This window comes from Cucurbita pepo, chromosome 8, assembly GCF_057944985.1.
Source record: "Cucurbita pepo subsp. pepo isolate OVF chromosome 8, ASM5794498v1, whole genome shotgun sequence".
NCBI lineage: Eukaryota > Viridiplantae > Streptophyta > Magnoliopsida > Cucurbitales > Cucurbitaceae > Cucurbita > Cucurbita pepo.
In genome coordinates this window covers 10,748,953-10,767,039 of record NC_141805.1, presented here as the reverse complement: position 1 = coordinate 10,767,039, position 18,087 = coordinate 10,748,953, and the positions used below count along the sequence as shown (strand labels likewise).

Below are 18,087 nucleotides of genomic sequence, written 5' to 3'. Positions count from 1 at the left end.
CCGAATGTATTGAACCAACGTCCCCTGTCAAACAAGATAACCGGAGCAGCACGTGTGATTTTGCGGAAAAACCAGAGATTTCTGGCTTTGTTTTTGAGGCATTCCCTTTGCCTTTGCCTTTGTTACCGAGCAGAGTAGTACGTTCTTTTTAAATAAGCAAGAGATTGGGCTAGAATGATTGAGAGGTGGGTAGGTTTGAAAGATTTGGAAACGTGATATAACAAACTAAAACAAAAACATTAACCTAAGATCTTGGAAATGTGACGTGACAAAATAAGGAAAGATTTAACAAATATAAAATGAAATTAACTTCTAAATGCTAAAATTGGGATCCTAACGTTATGCTTGGAATCACTCCACTCAAGCGAAGCCTTCAAAAGAACATTCCCTTCCGTCGCCACCGCCCCTTTTACCATGACCTTAAACGACCGCGTTTCGTTCGCCCGTTTGAACTTCAAGGCCTCCGGCAACACTCGTACAGACAAACCCATCGGCGATTTCACCTTAGCCTTGTATGTGGACGGCCCGGAGCCAACGTGGGTGACAATCCGGTGGAAGACGGCGGAGACGGCGGTAGCCTGGAGGTCGATTGGGACGTACATTGAAGGGTAGTTGAGGCCGTCGGAGCCGGTGTTCGGCGTGACGGCGGAGCAGTTGAAAGAGGAGTCGCCGGCGAGGATGGCGAGGGCGGTGCCGGCGTAGTGATTTTTGTTGCAGAGGAAAGAGATGTAAGAGGTGCGAGAGAGGTCGAAAATCAGGCCTGGATTGACGGCTTTCGTCGGATTTATTTGGCCGGCACCGGCACCCAACTCGTCTTGGCTTTCTCCGATCTTCAATGGCGACGCTGCATTGGAAGTGAGCTTAGTTATATATATATATATATATATATATATATATATATATATATATATGAACAATAATTCCCAATAAAAGGGTGTAGAAAATAAGAAAAGAGAAAAAAAACAGACCGGTGGTCATGAGGGCGGACTTGATGGCGGCGGGGGACCAAGTGGGGTGGAAGGTTTTGAGATAGGCGGCGGCGGCGGCGACATGAGGACATGCCATTGAAGTTCCAGACATAATGTCGAAAGTGGAATGTTTGCCGGTCGGAATTGTAGCCAGTTTTGTGTTCGCCGCCAATATGTTCATCCCTGGTGCTGCAACATCCGGCTGTTTTTTTTTTCCAATTTAATTTTCATACAAAAAAAATATATGTAAATATATGTTGAGGATTATTGGGTGTGAGTTCCACGATAGTTAATTTAGTGGAAGATCATAAGTTTATAAGTGAGGAATACTATCTCCATAACTACGAGAGTTTATGCTCAAAATGGACAATATTATACCATTATGGAGAGTCCTAATTACTAACGATATATATATATAAATAAAATTGAAACTAAATATACCTTGAGGATATCACGGGCTATGAACTGAGGACCTCTTGAAGAAAAATAGGCCAAGAAAGGAGCCTCTGTCTTGGTAGTGGTTGTCTTCATTATCACTGCCTTAGGTTTCCTGCGAACCCGAGCTAAAAGATTAAAGGTTCAAATATTTCACCCGACCCAAAAACAAAACCCGTAATTTAACGAAGAACATACTGGGTGGAGTTGATATAGGCTTCAACAATGTCAGAATCTTGAGAGGAAAGATGAGTAGCAGGAATTGGAGTGACGGCAAGAACCTCCGTATTGTTCATAAGATTGGCTATAACTCCGACACCACCAAGCTCCGAGATTGTGTATTCTTGATCTAAAGATCCCAAACAATACAATATTTTCCCTTCCACTTTACCCTTATCAAGACTCCCACCATCACACCACCTAAAACCGAAACTTTTCTTCACAAAACTTTCAAGATTGATGTAAAATTATGAGAGTTTATGCTTAAAATGGACAAAATCAGACCGTTCTATTTTATTTTGTTAATGGAAGTTCTGGGTATTGGTTTATATGATTCTAATGAACCGTTAATCAATCATATCCTGAAAATAATATTGCAGTACTGGTTATCAGATACCCACGGAGAGATGCATTACAATACTAGTTACCAGATTACAATACTGGTTACCGGATACCCACGTAAAGGTACATTATAGTACTGGTTACCAAATACCCATGTAGATGCACATTACAGTACTGGTTACTATATATTCATGTAGAGGCACATTACAGTCCAGGTTACCAGATACCCATGTAGATGCACGTTACAGTACAGGTTACCAGATACCCATGTAGATGCACGTTACAGTACTGATTACTATATACCCATGTAGAGGCACATTACAGTACAAGTTACCAGATACCCATGTAAATGCACATTACAGTACTCTGGTTACTATATACCCATGTGGAGGCACATTACAATACAGGTTACCAGATACCCATGTAGATGCACATTACCTGGTTACCAGATACCCATGTAGATGCACATTACCTGGTTACCAGATACCCATGTAGATGCACATTACAGTAATGGTTACCATATACCTACTTAGAAGTACATTACAATAATGGTTACCAGATACCCACGTAGAGGTACATTATAGTACTTGTATGCTTCTAGGAGCATATACCAGATACCCAAATACGTTGTAGTACTCGTATGCTTCTAGGAGAATATGGATTCGTACATCTCGTTGGCTCTTTCAACATATTCTGGTCAACTCAATTTAAAAAGGGAATCGCTTAGCTATTTTACAAATAATCTCTCGTGGATTTATTGGAAGAACGTTGTTCGTACCTTGCATTCGGATGATTGGGTAACGCTGCCCTTCCTCCGCTGATGAGAGGGGACATCTTCTTCTTGGTTGAAAATGTATTGAGTGATATTCCCTGGTTCATTCAAAGCATGGATTAAGCCTTAATTTTGGGTCTCAAATGCTTTTATTTTCATTAATTTTATACTCAGATAATTTCTTATTGTTTCCCAGCTTCACAACGGTACTGAAATCTCTATCAATGGTGGAAGCCGCCACCGTCATAATCCACGGCGCCGAATTCTCCACCGTTGTCAACCCCGGCCCGTTGTTTCCGGCGGAGCAGCTCGTCAATATCCCTTTTGCCATTGCATGAAACGACCCAATTGCGATTGGATCCTCGAAAAATTCCCGCAACCCGCCACCGATCGACACCGATATTATGTCCACTCCGTCGGCGATTGCGTGGTCGAATCCGGCCAGCAGGTCCGCGTCCGTGCACCCTACGTTCCAGCATACTTTGTACATGGCGATTCTCGCTGCCGGGACGCCGCCCCGCGCGGTGCCTCCGGCGATGCCGTAGAGGCTGGCGCCGTCTACGGTGGCTCCCGCGACGGTGGAGGAGGTGTGGGAGCCGTGGCCCACCTCGTCCGTGGGGCTTTGGTTGATTGTGGCGTCTATTTCCTGCAGGTTGAAGAACCGGGCGCCGATCACTTTCCTGAATGTGTGAAATTACAATTTAGACCCTCATTGTCAACCTTAATTTTATGCTTTTAGAAAAAAAAAATAAAAAAATTGTGAAATTAAATAAAATTGGATATGATCAACTTTGTTGTTCATAGTATACTCTTTATTTTAATTTATTATAAGATAATTATTTCAAACAAACAAAAACATATTTATATAAAATAAATAAAAAAAAACCTTAAAATAATAGAAAAGAAGAAGAAAGAGATACCTGTTGCAGCCGGTAAAGTTATGGCCAGTGACACAGTGGCCTTTCCACTTTGAAGGAATTTCGCCATAGCCATCGTCCTTGAAACTGGGACTCCCCATCCAAATCCCGGAGTCCAACAATCCGACAATCATGTCCGACTCTGCGGCCGCGTTCCGGCGGCTGGCAGCCACCGACAGTCTCAAAAAATCCCATGATCTTGTCGTGTGCAACTTCCTTGTAGTGCTCCGAAATACAGACACCACGCCTTTTTCCTCTGCATTATTATTGTTGGATGATAAAAGTTCCACGTCAAGAATAATCATGGGTTTATAATCAACATTGGTACGAGACCTTAGGTCTTTTGGGAAGTCCAACGGAAAGCCATGAGAGCTTATGCTCAAAGTGGACAATATCATACAATTGTGGAGAGTCGTGTTTATCTAACATGGTATCAGAACCTCCAAAAGAGAAAGGAGTCGAGCCTCGATAAAATGACTAAGACTCCAAAAGAAAAAGGAGTCGAGCCTCAATTAAAGGGAGGTGTTGGATGATGAAAGTCCTACATCGGCTAAGGCCTTTTGGAGAACGTCAAAGCAAATTTACGAAAGCTTATGCTCAAAGTGAACAATATCATTTTTTTAAGGGTCGGTGTTCATCTGACCATTATTAGATCTTAAAAACACAACTTTTTTTTCGAATAAAATGGAAATTAAATTATTCCTAAATTATATTGTGATAATATTTACCGATTTTAGTTATAGTAAGGAAATTCAGACGAACTTGCCAGTTTCTGGGCTTCATGGGGTAAGAGCTTTGCAGCAAAGCCATTGAAGCTCCTTCCATAGCTATAAATCTTGGATTTTCTCGCCAATTCCTCACTAAAATAAATAAATAAATAAAAACCCATTAAAAAAATCAAAATAAACAAAAAAAAAAAAAAAAAAAAAAAAAAAACCCAACAAAATTTTCATTTTTTTGGGTAATAATAATAATAATAATAATAATAATAATTAATTACTCTCCGACTGCATTAGCAAGAAGGCTGTGATGATATTGTTCAAGAACTCCATGGCTCTGAACCTTTGGCAATGCTCCCATATACACAACATAAGCCTGTCCAAATCCAAGTTAATATTTTAAATTAAGAAAAAGGTGGCGGAAACCACCGTGAGGCAGCGGCGGTGGGGTTTGTATACCTTTCTGGGAACGTGGGTTGAGGAGGCCACGGCGGCGATGAGGGAAATGAATGAGAGGAAGCCTTTGAGCATTTTGTAATTCATATTTTTTGTTTAAGAATGAATGATTTGAAATATATATTTATATATATATATATATATATATATATATAGAAGAGAGGAAGTGGGTTTTCTCTGTGTTTTTTTTTTTTTTTTTTTTTTTTTTTTTGAATCTCTAAGAATTTATTTAGGGTTTAGAGGAAAATGGGGAGGAAACATTTACCTCTTCAAACCAAGATTTGTTGCTAATGAAAACAACACTTTGTTTGTTTTGTTTTTTTGTTTTGTTTTTTTTTCTTTCTTCTATTTCTCTAATTTTTAATTAATAATTCAAACGTTTTTTTTCCCATAAATAAATGGGAAGAAATTATACTAAAATTTCAAAATAAATGGTTATAAAATGGGATTTAATATTTCAAAATTATTATTTTTTAAATGTATAAACAATAATTCCATATATAACCAAATTAAACAAAAAAAAAAAAAGATTTTTTTTTTAATTTAAAAATGAATAATTGATAATTTCATCAAAATTATGATGTAAGCCAATTTCATTAATTTTCGTATCTATTTAAACAATACATGATGTATTAATTTTATATATTGTTAGACATCTACGTAACTATCCATGTAGATAATCGAATAGATAATCCATTATTATGGTTATCATGGACGTAAATAATCAAATAGATAATCCATTATTATGGCTAACATTAATTTCATTTTGTCTATAGATTAATAAGTGTAAAAAACAAATAGCTCTTATATTTAAATATTCTATTAATTATGGCATATGAATTAAAAGTATGTCCATAATAATAAGAAATAAAATGGATTGAATGGATACCCTTAATAATTTTGGCACCCTCTCGTTTTAATGGATTCAAGAACATTATTTCATTTCAAATTCTTGATGAGTCATAAAATTATGCCAAGAAATATAATAAGGAATGAAAGAATATCTAAAAGTTCATTTACATTACATAAGTGGTGATCAAAACAGGTTCAATGCCAAAAAGAATAAGTCAGCAAGATCGAACCAAGCTCTCGATTCGTAGACTTATTGAAGTTGAGTTTGTAGCCGAACTGTCCCGTGACATCCTAAACCCGACTCAGGAGACGTCCGTCGTGTCACTTATTTTAGGTTATGTATCCGCGAAAAGATACTGTTTATTTTACACCATGACTGGCGTGGTTCCCTTCAACAATTGTTCCAAGTAAAAATGTACAGGTCCGTTTCAAACTGAACTCGAAATCCAAATCAAATTCATCTTCTTCAGTTATCCCAAGGTCATGCCCTGTTATTCCTTTGGCTGCTCCCATAATTTAGCCCCTCGGGGACGAATGCACCATGGCTCGGTTACGATTATGTCTATTACAATTCAAAATGGCTTCCTTTTGCCCAATAGAAGCAAACCTGATCTTATGATTGACGAGGAATCGAGAGCGAGCACGGGTCGCTTCGTGAAAATCAGCTTCCATAAACATGTTGGCAAAGCCATTTTTTTTCAAACAAATTTTATTTCTTCATCATCAACTTCTTATCAAGGGCAGACAGAAGAATCTCCTGACAGCGTAGAAGTCCAGCTGCTCCACCATAGCACAACCATCTTTCACTCCCCGTGTTCATGTTCCATCTCACTCTATGCACTGCAACTGATTTGGGAGGTAAATTTTCAGGGCTATCCCCTGAACCAGGCACACCGCCATTATTCGTTGGCACATCGTTAGCCTCATCACTACATTCCGATTCTTGGTTATCCTTTTCTCCCTTCTTTTTGCACTTCGATTGAGTTTTGCTTTTCTTATTGATGGGCGTCGGTGTATCCTCAGATCCAGATTCAACATTAAAGTCGTCATCGGAGCAAGGGGCTGCAATAGCATCGATAATTTGGTGAAAGTTTTGTTAAGACATTGTTGAGAGAAGTCCAGAATCAACAGGTTTGACGTTACCTAACGTTCCATTTTCTGATAATGAAGCTGCAGCGGTTTTGTGGTTTCCTTCATTTGACTGAATTTCAGATAAAATGGCTCGCATGGACAATGGCGGGGGGTCGGGTCTGTTGGACATCTTCTTCAAAGGAAACGGAACATCTAATTCTGGAGTGTGGATTGTGATGGTAGACTGCTCCTCAGTGAAGTAATCACATACAAACTGTGGGGTTCGATTACGTGAATTTTCTTTCACCACCGCTTTAGTAGTAAGCTGATATATTAAACGAGAAAGAAAAACAATAATGAAATGATAATTCAAAGCATGATTTTACTTATATGCACACACATACATAAATAATGAACAACAAGGTAGATTATACGAAGCTAGGATTATAATAAACCGGTTGAACTCACCTGGAAACGAACAACAGTTCCATCAGCACCACAGTAGGCAACCATGCCTGAAATCATCAGTTGCTATGTCTTAAATGTATGTGATAAGAACAAGATAGTTTACTTGATTGTGTTGAAATTTAAAAGTAAAACCAAAATGGATCTTCAAAACAACAGAATAACCATAAAAGGCTTCAACATTTTGACCAAAAAAATTATTTGTATACAGGACAAACTAAAATCATCATTGGGAAATTTATGATATGAAGGGTGTAAACTGTTGGGACATGCTTATTATTTTATTCCCAGAAGGAACTTCGATTCACAAATCGCCTGTTTGGTAATATTTAGGTGTGAATTTTCCTTTCGAATTCAGTCTACAAGATTGACGCTCTACAACTGAGAGCTGAAGAGGCCACTGATGATAGCAGTAAATGAGACCAATACAGTGCGGAGAAAAATCCATTGTTAGTGTTTGATGGTATAAGTTAGTCTCTAGTAGATAACTTTGATTCTAGTTATTTCTTCTAGCTACCATTAGCTATATAAATCCTTTAGGCGAATGAAACACAGCGAAATTAATAAACCATGAATTGCAGAAATACCTGTCTGCCTTGATACTTGAACACTCCAGATAGCAGTTGATGTACAACAGTAAGTGTGTAAACCTTTTTGTTTTACCCGTGTGAAGGGTTTACCAGTTACTGGAACGTCACACGCAGCCTTCGGCAAACTGAGAAGTCTCAATGTTCCATCATCGAAGGATAAGATAGCGCAGCTAACCAGAATAGGGTCATTGTAAATAAAAGAGAATTAGTTAAACAACTAGGTGTGGCCTAATCTAAACTATATCAAGATTAAAAAGAAATGTACCTAGGATCAGAAAGCCAATCCAGACTATATATTATCCTCGGCGCTGGATGAAGGTCCCACAAAGGGCGGAAAGGATCTCTGATAAAATATTGTAATGATTCAATGGAGTTGAAATGAGACAATATAACACGGACCAGAAACCATGAAATTTTTAACTATAAGTAATGAGCATAGAATAAATGAAATAACAAGTGATATTTCACAAAGCAAACATGTGATATTCCACTAAGGGTGTGGAAACCTTTTCCTAACAGACACGTTTTAAAGCCTTGAGAGGAATCCCGAAAGGGAAAGTCCAAAGATGACAATATCTGCTAGCGGTGGGCCTGGGCCGTTACGAAACAGCAGCCTCCACTAAGAGCATATTTGGGCATCTTTTGAGCGTCTTGGATAATAAACCGGTCACGAGTTCCTTACTAAGAAATAGAGATTATCCAAATAGTTCATGATGTCATATAGCGTCTTCTAGCCAAAATCCTGATAATTTCCTCTTATATATATACTCCAGAACTGGGAAAGTATGCATTCTTCCTCTCATCAGCAAAGCAACTGGGATACTAGAACTAAAGTTTCCCGAACCTAACGACCATTAATAAGTCCTCAAGCTCTTTTCTCCAACAGCCAACTAAACACATCAACCACAACAATTAAGAGAAAGGGAAGAAGGGAATCACCTTACCCTACACCCAAAAGGAGATTAACTTCATATCAAGTTTACTACTAACAAGAAAGAAAGTAGTAGACAGGTATCTGCAGACCATCTCCTCCACCTAGACTCACCCTTTCAACTCAAGATTCTGGCCAGAAAATGGTCCAGTCAATAACTAAGCATTATTTTTTGGATTGGAGGCCCTTCTTGTATAGTTAATGTCTGCCTTGTCCTGTTGCTGTTTTTATTTTATGCCCTTTCGTATTCTTTCCTTTTATCTCAATAAAAGCTTGATTTTTCGTTATAAAAAGAAAATTGTTCTTTTGTCCCAAAAAAGAACACTAATTTCCTTTTAATACAAAAACAAAAAGAATTAAATAATGAAAAATATAATGAAAGTAATAACTCCACCAACCTTAGGTCCCAAAATTTTAAACCTCCATGACCAGCAGTGAGAATCACATTTTCACATTCAGGATCGCTGCACATAATGAGAAAATATAAATAACAATAATAAATTAAATCTAGACTGGTTATTTCATGATAGTTATATTCCTCTTATTATTTTTGTCGTCGAAGGTATAAATGTTTTTCCACATTTCATTGTGAACTTAACAGTAATATCAGTAACAAAATTTCAACTGAAATGACACTTCCTTTTTTAAAAAATTCTATCTTTATCCAATTTTTCTTTTTCTTTTCCACCCTTTTTCGGTGGGCGCAGTGGTTTGTAAAGATAAATAGGCTCAACTTCAAATCTACTACTACAAACCTATCATTTGGCGCCCATGCAACCCCTCTGATCGGAACAGTATCTGCACTAAAACGAAGTAAAGGCCTCGTATCTGAATAAAAGAAAGAAGAGAATGATGACAATATCACTTATAATTGCACAAAAGATGGAATTAGAAACACAAATTCAGACAAGTAAATCAACCTTCACAGGGACTAATTGCAGAAAACTTCCACAAGGCGACCTGAATGAACGAACTACGTCTTAGTCATCATAAAATGAAAATTCAAACCAACAAGAGGGCAGGACATCCAAAACTGGATCAAGACTTATGTCAGTAATAAAGTTGTATCAATGACAAACAAAAATAAGAAAACATTCAAAACTTGTATAATTGAAAAAAGAGCTCCTCAGGAACTTCAATTTTCTCATGCACCCAACAACATTTCATCAAAAAGAACGAGTAAGCAGTTCAGGAAATTTCTGAAACTAAATGCAGAACCAGTTCATCCTATATGCAAGAAGAACCACATCGTTTTTGCTATGAACAACGATAAAAGAAAAGGGAAATTAAAGACTAACTGTTCCATCATGGCATCCAGCAAGTAGATAATCATAAGGAGGTGTTGATGACCATTCCACTGTTAGAGGGATGCTGCAGCCCCAACAATAGACAATGATTTAGCAAGTAACAAAGAATGTTAGTCACAAAGTAAAATTCGAGAGAAATAGCTAACATGTGCTGCAATTTTTACCAAATGAATGACGACTGTAATAACCAAGAATATAGTAACAAATAAAATCCATGAAAATGTTCGCTTGATCTCTATAGTTTAATTCAATCAGAATGATATAATATTTCTTTTACAGGACCAACTACGGAGCCAGAGTTCTTAATCAGCAAGGAAAAATGGTAAGAATGTTCGCATGTCAACACCACAAGGAATCTAAGACTAATTCCTGGATTATACAAGAATGAACTGAATATTCTTAAATGTAAATCATAGCAACACACCTTCTAACAACAGGAAAAGCCAAGAACTTCATTCAACTAATCAAAAACTTTTCGGCTTAAGTTATTTATCTCGATGACAAAAGATCATGTAATCAGAAACAAAGGGAGGTTGGTTGTACATGATGATAGTATAATGTGCAATTATGCAGAGAGTAATGACCATCTCTAAGGCTGCTTATTGTGCTCTTCAATTCATAGCAATCCTAAACACATTAGTTTTTCTTTTTGCAAAATGCATCATGTCAAACTTGAAGAGTTGTCATGTCATTAGATCAAAAAAAAAAAAAAAAAAAAAAAAAAAAAAAACCAAATACCTCTGTTTATTTGCACTTCTCAACACCGAGCATCTGAAAGTAGGCTTCAACTTTACAAAGCGAGGATCTGTGCCCTCCCCATTGCATTTAGAATGGATGGCCCTCATTACATGGGGAAAAGGAACCTCCCAACTGCAATTAGTACATAGGATCACCAGGTTACACAATCATCGATAAAGAACCGATATTGTAAAGCATTGGAAGCACACATATGAACAACATCAAAAGTCAAAACCTTAAAACAACAGAGTATGTAAGAACAGCAATTAACTGACATTAAGATAATACAAGCACTTTGAGGGATATAATTTTGTTATCAAATTAGAAATTTAGTTCCTAAAGGTTAGAATTTATTCCCTATAGTTTAAAATATTAGAATTAGTATCCATGGGTTAATAAAATCCTAAGAAATACTAATATTTATGAGAATTTTATCAAACTATAGACTACTTTTAAGTTTTATCGAACTATCAAGAGGAAAATCTAACTTTTTCTAAACCTTAGGGATCAAATTTGTAATTTAACCTATAACTTTTTGTCCACTAGAATTGTGAACAAATTTTTTAAAAAAATGTTAAATGACAAATTTGGTTCCTATAGTTTGAGAAAGTTAGAATTTAGTCCGTTTGATTTTAAAACCTTCCTAAATAGTCCCGCCTTTATCAAACCATAGGGACTATTCATGAGGCTTTATAAAACCACTATGAACTATTTCTAACCTTCAAATCTACAAGGATGAAATAGAAACTATATAGTAGTTTTTTCTCTTATGATATGCGCAAATAAAACATCATTCATCCTAGCAAACAAGAAATGTCAAACATTAGATCCTCTATGATAGAAATTCCATGGAATTAGGCAACAGAATGGACAAAAAATATAAGCATAAAGTAACAGAGCAAATATGTGATAAGACAGTTAAAGCAGTTTAATTACACTTCTAGAGATCCGTTGCCCAGCAAGACAGCAAGGTAGCCCATTCGGTGCTTGCATTTGGCATCACACGCGTTAGTTGGCTTCCATTTCAAATCCCATGCTACCTTTCCATTGTGAGCTAAGCACAATACTACTCTAGGCAAAGCAACACTCTCGGGAATAGAAAATTCAATTGAGCTAGGGTCTAAACCAGCATTCTCTGAAACATTATTACATAACAGAGTGTCTTCTCCGGAATATTCACTTATAACATTCTCATTTGCCTGAAGATTGATGGCATTGGATTCATTTTCTCGATTCTCTGTAAGTGATAACGTTCCCACGTCATCAACATGATTCTTAGTCTCAACTTTTCTTCTCACTCTTTTCTTCTGAGCAAGAACTTCATCGTCAGAATTGCATGTAGGAACTTCTTGCAAGGTACTCCTTTCAACACTGTTTTCCAGTAATACATGTTCATCAGAGTTTTTGGCAACAACATCAATCTCAAGCAAGTAAGATGAACCAACTAGGTATTAGGTATTCGATAGCCTGAACAAGTTAGTAATTGTCACACCTGTTATCATTGGATTCTTGTTTCTTTTTAGGTCTTCCTCTAGGCCTCTTTGGTTGAGATGGCAAGTTCGATGCCTCATTTTTCTTACGCCCTGGTGGCCTTCCTCTAGGCTTCCTTGGTTGAGATGATAAGTTTGAGGAAGCCACAGAATTTTTTGTCGGTTCTGCTTCATGGCTTTCAGTGCCATGCACTACGCACCATATCTGCACCATACCTCTTCCGGTGAGTGGGATACCCATCTTGTGATATGAAGAGCAAGGTGGATGAGCAGAAACAGCAATATACTGTCATACGAGTTGAGACATGAATAATTAAAAACAAAAATGAATAAGGATTTCTGATAAATAGGGAGAGTGTATGAACAACAAGAAGGCAGTGCCTATCTAAGTGAATGAAAGTGAAAGCCATAGGTGAAGATGAATAAAACAATATTTTGCACTTACATTATATGAGTATCCATAACAATTCTACTTCACAAAAGATCAATTGAAGAGGAAAGATACCTCACATTTGATAAGGGAGTCGGTCCTTTCGTGATCTTGAGGACACCAATCTAGAGCCCAAATCGGCCCACCAACATACATAACAAAGTTTCTGTCAAAAAAAATCAATAAAACGATTGATTGAGTGTGCATATAAACTGTGAAAGATATCATTACACCAGACACCGAAAAAGTAGCTTCAACTCACATACAACTGACAACTCTAGGCCACAAATAGAAACCACTTCAGCTAATACCAAAGAAATAAAATATGAAACATCAAAGTGGCACCGTAAGCAACACGTATTTGAATCCCATCATATACAGAAAGCTCCACTCACAATTGTCTCACGGGGAAGATACCTATTGGAAAGAGCGTAATAACAAATTTTCGTGGTAGACGCAACATACAAATACCCAAAAGTCCTTAGGGACCGTCATTAAGCATCCATTAGATCAGGGCTCAACTTGACAACCTTGACACTCATACTGAATTTGTTTACTCCTCATATTTCCTACGATGATATCAACAAAAACCATAATTTCCAAACAAACAAACAAGTCCAAAACAACATACCTAAAGTCCAGCGATGTGGCGGCTTCAGGCGGTGCTCCATTCTGCATATTAAATTAGGACTTATGTTAAACAGTTGCAGCTCATCACCGGAAAAGAAGAAAACAGGGGGGGAAAGAGGGCCAAACAAGGAAACAAAAGACTAAGCAGGGGATATAGTGAAAAAGACAATGCCAATATGTTAGACAAGACTACAAGTCCAATCCAGCACCTTTAGAAAAGCTGCAGACGAAAATTGTGGCAAGTTTACACTGATGTCAGCATCCTTATCCTCGGGGCCCCTCGAGTCGCTAGCAAATTTAACAGTTTTCGGTTCATAATTGTAGTACCTCCATTCCCTAGTAAAGCACAAAAACTAAGTGGAAATTCGCAAAGCAGTGATCGATAATACATAAACAAGATTTCACGTCATCTAAAATTCTAATAAGCATACGATATTCAATTCACTGCATGTCAATCACAAACTACAGCATCTTCAGCTGTTTAACAAGCCATAACTATCAAAGAAACTAATCACTGCAAACAATGCCAGAATCCTTAAGCTACATGCAAAGCACAACGCATCATTTTTAAATAACATGCAACCATACGTACCTTAAGAAAATGGTGGATGATGAAAACCGCTGAATGTCACTTTCATCAATTTCGCCGACGCCATCCTCCCGATCACCACAGAGCTCCGCCATTGTATCAATGGCCTTGAAGTGATTTTCAACGCAATAATCAAACTCTAAAACCTTAATTCCAGAGCCATCGGAACGACCTGCAGGTTGCTCTTCGTTGACTGAAGTAGCCTCCGGTTTCTTCTTTGCTCTGTTTTCCGATTCCTTCTTCTTCCGACTCACTGGTTTCTTCTTCCCTTTCACACAGCCAGTGCCATTGGAGGCTTCCGGGAGATATGGTTGATCTTCCATTGCCATACTCAGTAATGTATATTAGAGCTGATAGAGATTGAAGGCCTATACGTTTACGGAGATTCGATCCCTAATCGGCACCGCTGTTTAGACGACACTTTATAAAGCCACGAGAAACGCACCGTTTTGGTGTTTTTAAATTTATTTCCTTTTCGGATTTGATCTTTTAGCTTAAATTATCTTTTTAATTATAAATTTACTTTTATCTCTGATTCGGTAATTTAATTGGAAAAGTATTTTTATTGTTTAAGTTAATTTAAACAATAAATTTAGATATTTAAATAATACATTTATTAAAATAAAATAAAAATAATATTTTATCTTATAATCCAAGTATAACTCGTCCTAACCGTACTTAAAAATTTAAATTTAATATTTTTTTTATCAAAATTATAATATTAACCTTTCAAAAAAGTTAAAAAATATTTATATTTAAATTTACTGTATTTAATTATCTTATAATATTAAATAAACCGACACGTCAACCCCACATCCTGCTCCTCCCAATGCCACGTGGATTCCACGTCAACCATCCATTTTTTTATTTACTATTTTGGCTTATTTTACTATTGGCCAAATCATGCAAAAATAAAATAAAATAAAATAAAATATCCGGCTGATTATTTTATTATATCCACGTCATCCTTCCATCGAATGCCTTTTTGTGGGTCCCACGTTTCATTCCGGCCCATAGAAATTTATATTCCTAGGATGTTTTTATCTCTTTTTTTAAAGTTAAATCCAAGAATATTATTTTATTGCAAACTTTTCATACTTGTCTGTCTACCACTTTTTTTTTTTTTTTTTTTTTTTTACGCTTAAACTTATTTTTAATAAAAAATAAAATAAAATAAAAAACTTAAGAGATAAATTATTCAAAACATGATTTTAAATTAATTAATAAAAAAATTCTTCAATATACGTGGTATTTTATTTTTTTTAATTTAATACAATCATATAAATTAACTAATTAAGTTTTTATTATTCGATTGGTTTTTTTTTTTTTTTTTTTTTTTTGAGTTAAAGTAATTATTATATAAATATTTTAGATTATTTTTTGTTAAATATTCCATCTACTTTAGTCATATAAAATGAATAAAACATAATCACTCAAATATCTTAAAAGATATGAAATTAAAATTAATTTAGTAATCTCTATATTCGTGAAAATAAAAAAAATAAAAAGATTTTATTATACAAAACAAATTGTTATTATTATTATTTGAACAGTCACTTCAAAATATCAACGAGCTAATAAAAAATCATAAATAATATGAAAGAATAATATTTTTTTATCGTACAAAACAAATTGTTAAATAAACCAAAGTTTCAGTATAAATATTTTATTTATGTGATTCCTTTTGTATTTTTGTCTTGAAATATTAAAAATAATAACCCTTTTCGAACACGTGAGGATATCATTAAACTAATTAAATAATTTTTTTTAATATTATTAACTCGTGAGATCTCAAATCAATTGTATAATGAAATGAAACATTTTTTACAAGAGTGCGAAAATATCTTTCCAGTAGACACGTTATATTAACAACGATATGTAACAGGTCAAAACGGACAATATCTATTAGTAATAGACATAAGTCGTTATATAACCTTATACAATTATAAAATTTAAAAGAAAAATCTTAAAAAAACAATATCGTATGGAAATATAAATTTGTAACATTTATACGATCATGGTCCATAACGATCTCAACTTACAGCAATTTTCATAATTTATTTCGATTTTTTCTCCTTCTTGTCAACGTAAACCCGAAACCCGTCGGAGAAGGTGGCGGTGAGGCCAGGGGAAAATCGCGGTGGCGCCACACACGGTGTCACCGACCGAAACCGAAACTGACGAATGAGCGAAAGAGCAACAGTTTTCAATTCAATAACCGCCATTTCCTTCCCGACACAAAACCGAAACCCACCTTGAAAAATCGGGTACTTAAACGGATTCGCCGGACAAAAACCGCCGTCTTTCAACCACCGCTCCGGCTTAAACTCAAGACAATCCGAACCCCAAATCTCCTCGACCCGTCCCATGGCATATGGATGATAAGTGACCCGAGTGCCACGTCGGACGAATGTCCCATCTGGCAACACGTCATCATTCTTGCAAAACTTGGAGTCGAACTGAATCGGCGGGTAGAGCCTCATGGACTCGAAAATGGCAGCTTGTAAATAATAAAGTTTCCGGATTTGGTCGGAATTTATTGGGTCACAACCGGCGCCGATGACTCTGTCGGCTTCGAGTTCGACGGCGGACGCGACGGCGGGATGGGTTGAGAGAACCCAGAAGAAGCTCGTCAGAGCAGAGGCCACCGTGTCGCGGCCAGCTAAAAGGAAGCTGACAACGATATCGCGTAGGTATGTCTCGTCGGAGACAGTCCGCATGAACTGAGACAGAAGGTCTCTGCCGGCGGAGATTCCTATTTTTCTTCGCTGTCGGATTACTTCTTGAGCTAAAATGTTAATTAGCTTAATTGCTTGTTTTAATTCCCTCTCGCTACCTGCAAAATTAAAAAATTTAAATCAAAATCATAATGGGTTTATGTTTAATTTAGTGTTTATGCACCTAAATTAAGCATCCGCTTGATTTTCCAGATGAACGGAGAGACGGCCATGGCTCGTTGAGCAGAGAGCTTCGAAGCAATATCAAACGCGACAGCAAAATCCGACATCGGAAGAGACAGCTCCAAGCACATCGGATCCAACCCAAAGGAGAATTTACAAATACAATCAAAAGCGAATCTTCTAAACACATCTTGCAAATCCACCACCGCATCGCCGGCGGCAGAAACAGAGAAAAGAAGCGGGAGAAGCCGGGAATCAATTTCGTGACGAACAATTTCAAAGCAATACGATCGAATCGGCAGTTGTCCGAGTTCAAGAATGGCCATTTTCTTTTGAAACCGCCATGAATCGCCGTCGACATTGAAAATCCCACGGCCGAGAAAATCGCCAAGAATGGAGGAGAAGGATTTTCCTTTTGGGTAATTTTGGAAATTGGTTTTGAGAATGTATTCGACGTTGTCGGGATTGGCCGTAATCGTGTTCCGCAAAACGTGGATGTGAATGGTTTTGGTCGGAGATTGCCGGAGAAGATGGGTGTACCAATCGCAGAGGTTGCAGAAATTTTCCGACCAAGAGGAAGCCAAATAAGCTTGGCAAATTTCACAGTTGCACAGAAAATTAGGCTTCAAGAAGAAGAAGATTACAAAGAGAAATAATAAAAAGAAGAAGAAAAGGACAAGAAATGGATGAACAAAAAAGGGTATTTCCATGGAGAAAAAACAGAGTCCGATGAAGAAGAAGAAGAAGGGTTTTAATGGAGTTTTTACAGTAATGTTTTTTTTTTTTTTTTTTTCTTAGCTAAGAGAATCTTTCGTACACACATTTGCTCTGTGTCATGTCTTAATTAAATTGGATTAAATTAGCCTATTTGGTTGGTCATATATATTATTTATTTATTTATTTATTTATTATTATTATTATTATTTTGGTAAGGGGTTACTACTTACTAGTGGAATTTTGGTTTTTTTTTGGAGTGTGCTAAATAGCTGGATAGATTCGTAAAAGTAACAACTAGAAGGTTGGTAAGGTTCGAGACGACCTATATAAAACATGTAAAACATGCGAATTTTTTTTTGTTTTAGTTTAAATTTTAAATTGACTTAGTAGTCGTCAATGTTAAGGATATTTAATATTAAATTATAGTTTATAATATATATCTACCAATATCTTTAGATATTTGACTTTTTACCATGGATATCTTTTTATTTATTGTTATTTTCATATCCTTATAATTTATTTGATTATAAATAGACAACTTTCACATCA

General features: G+C 36.4%; 3 protein-coding genes and 1 long non-coding RNA gene across 4 annotated transcripts; all 4 read right to left on the bottom strand.

The window, feature by feature from the left end:
- Nucleotides 1-63: 63 nt before the first annotated feature.
- Nucleotides 64-4,121, bottom strand: LOC111800436 (subtilisin-like protease SBT4.15). The gene is made up of 8 exons (XM_087126308.1): nt 3,657-4,121; nt 2,878-3,416; nt 2,743-2,834; nt 2,437-2,489; nt 1,602-1,823; nt 1,410-1,518; nt 969-1,170; nt 64-844 (listed from the first exon to the last, which is right to left on the bottom strand). Exons 1-8 carry the CDS (start codon nt 4,049-4,051, stop codon nt 306-308), a joined length of 2,151 nt encoding a protein of 716 aa, XP_086982434.1. The 5' UTR covers nt 4,052-4,121; the 3' UTR covers nt 64-305.
- A 206-nt stretch (nt 4,122-4,327) lies between these two features.
- Nucleotides 4,328-4,954, bottom strand: LOC147791543 (uncharacterized). Its single transcript, XR_015422203.1, has 3 exons — nt 4,832-4,954; nt 4,654-4,748; nt 4,328-4,513 (listed from the first exon to the last, which is right to left on the bottom strand). It is a non-coding gene; the product is annotated as an uncharacterized LOC147791543 (long non-coding RNA).
- A 796-nt stretch (nt 4,955-5,750) lies between these two features.
- On the bottom strand, nt 5,751-14,302 carry LOC111800171 (uncharacterized). Its single transcript, XM_023683762.2, has 16 exons — nt 13,925-14,302; nt 13,542-13,668; nt 13,334-13,374; nt 12,778-12,868; nt 12,275-12,558; nt 11,719-12,153; nt 10,783-10,914; nt 10,036-10,108; nt 9,658-9,697; nt 9,493-9,565; nt 9,136-9,201; nt 8,072-8,149; nt 7,804-7,976; nt 7,220-7,266; nt 6,824-7,076; nt 5,751-6,742 (listed from the first exon to the last, which is right to left on the bottom strand). Exons 1-16 carry the CDS (start codon nt 14,248-14,250, stop codon nt 6,390-6,392), a joined length of 2,592 nt encoding a protein of 863 aa, XP_023539530.2. The 5' UTR covers nt 14,251-14,302; the 3' UTR covers nt 5,751-6,389.
- A 1,602-nt stretch (nt 14,303-15,904) lies between these two features.
- LOC111800106 (cytochrome P450 94C1-like) lies at nt 15,905-17,587 on the bottom strand. Its single transcript, XM_023683685.2, has 2 exons — nt 16,823-17,587; nt 15,905-16,757 (listed from the first exon to the last, which is right to left on the bottom strand). The coding sequence occupies exons 1-2, from the start codon at nt 17,529-17,531 to the stop codon at nt 15,979-15,981; spliced, it is 1,488 nt and encodes a 495-aa protein (XP_023539453.2). The 5' UTR covers nt 17,532-17,587; the 3' UTR covers nt 15,905-15,978.
- Between the last annotated feature and the right edge of the window lie 500 nt (nt 17,588-18,087).

What these genes read in the sequence shown, in the direction of transcription:
- LOC111800436 (XM_087126308.1), bottom strand. Translation starts at nt 4,051, where the DNA reads ATGATATTGTCCACTTTGAGCATAAGCTCTCATGGCTTTCCGTTGGAC. An exon ending in GCCTATATCAACTCCACCCA is followed by an intron (nt 1,519 to 1,601) that starts GTATGTTCTTCG and finishes TCGGGTTCGCAG; the next exon opens with GAAACCTAAGGCAGTGATAA. An exon ending in TAGCCCGTGATATCCTCAAG is followed by an intron (nt 1,171 to 1,409) that starts GTATATTTAGTT and finishes AAAAAAAAACAG; the next exon opens with CCGGATGTTGCAGCACCAGG.
- LOC111800171 (XM_023683762.2), bottom strand. Translation starts at nt 14,250, where the DNA reads ATGGCAATGGAAGATCAACCATATCTCCCGGAAGCCTCCAATGGCACT. An exon ending in GCCACATCGCTGGACTTTAG is followed by an intron (nt 12,869 to 13,333) that starts GTATGTTGTTTT and finishes TTTTTTTGACAG; the next exon opens with AAACTTTGTTATGTATGTTG. An exon ending in ATCAGAAAATGGAACGTTAG is followed by an intron (nt 6,743 to 6,823) that starts GTAACGTCAAAC and finishes ATGCTATTGCAG; the next exon opens with CCCCTTGCTCCGATGACGAC.
- LOC111800106 (XM_023683685.2), bottom strand. Translation starts at nt 17,531, where the DNA reads ATGGAAATACCCTTTTTTGTTCATCCATTTCTTGTCCTTTTCTTCTTC. An exon ending in CAAGCGGATGCTTAATTTAG is followed by an intron (nt 16,758 to 16,822) that starts GTGCATAAACAC and finishes TTAATTTTGCAG; the next exon opens with GTAGCGAGAGGGAATTAAAA.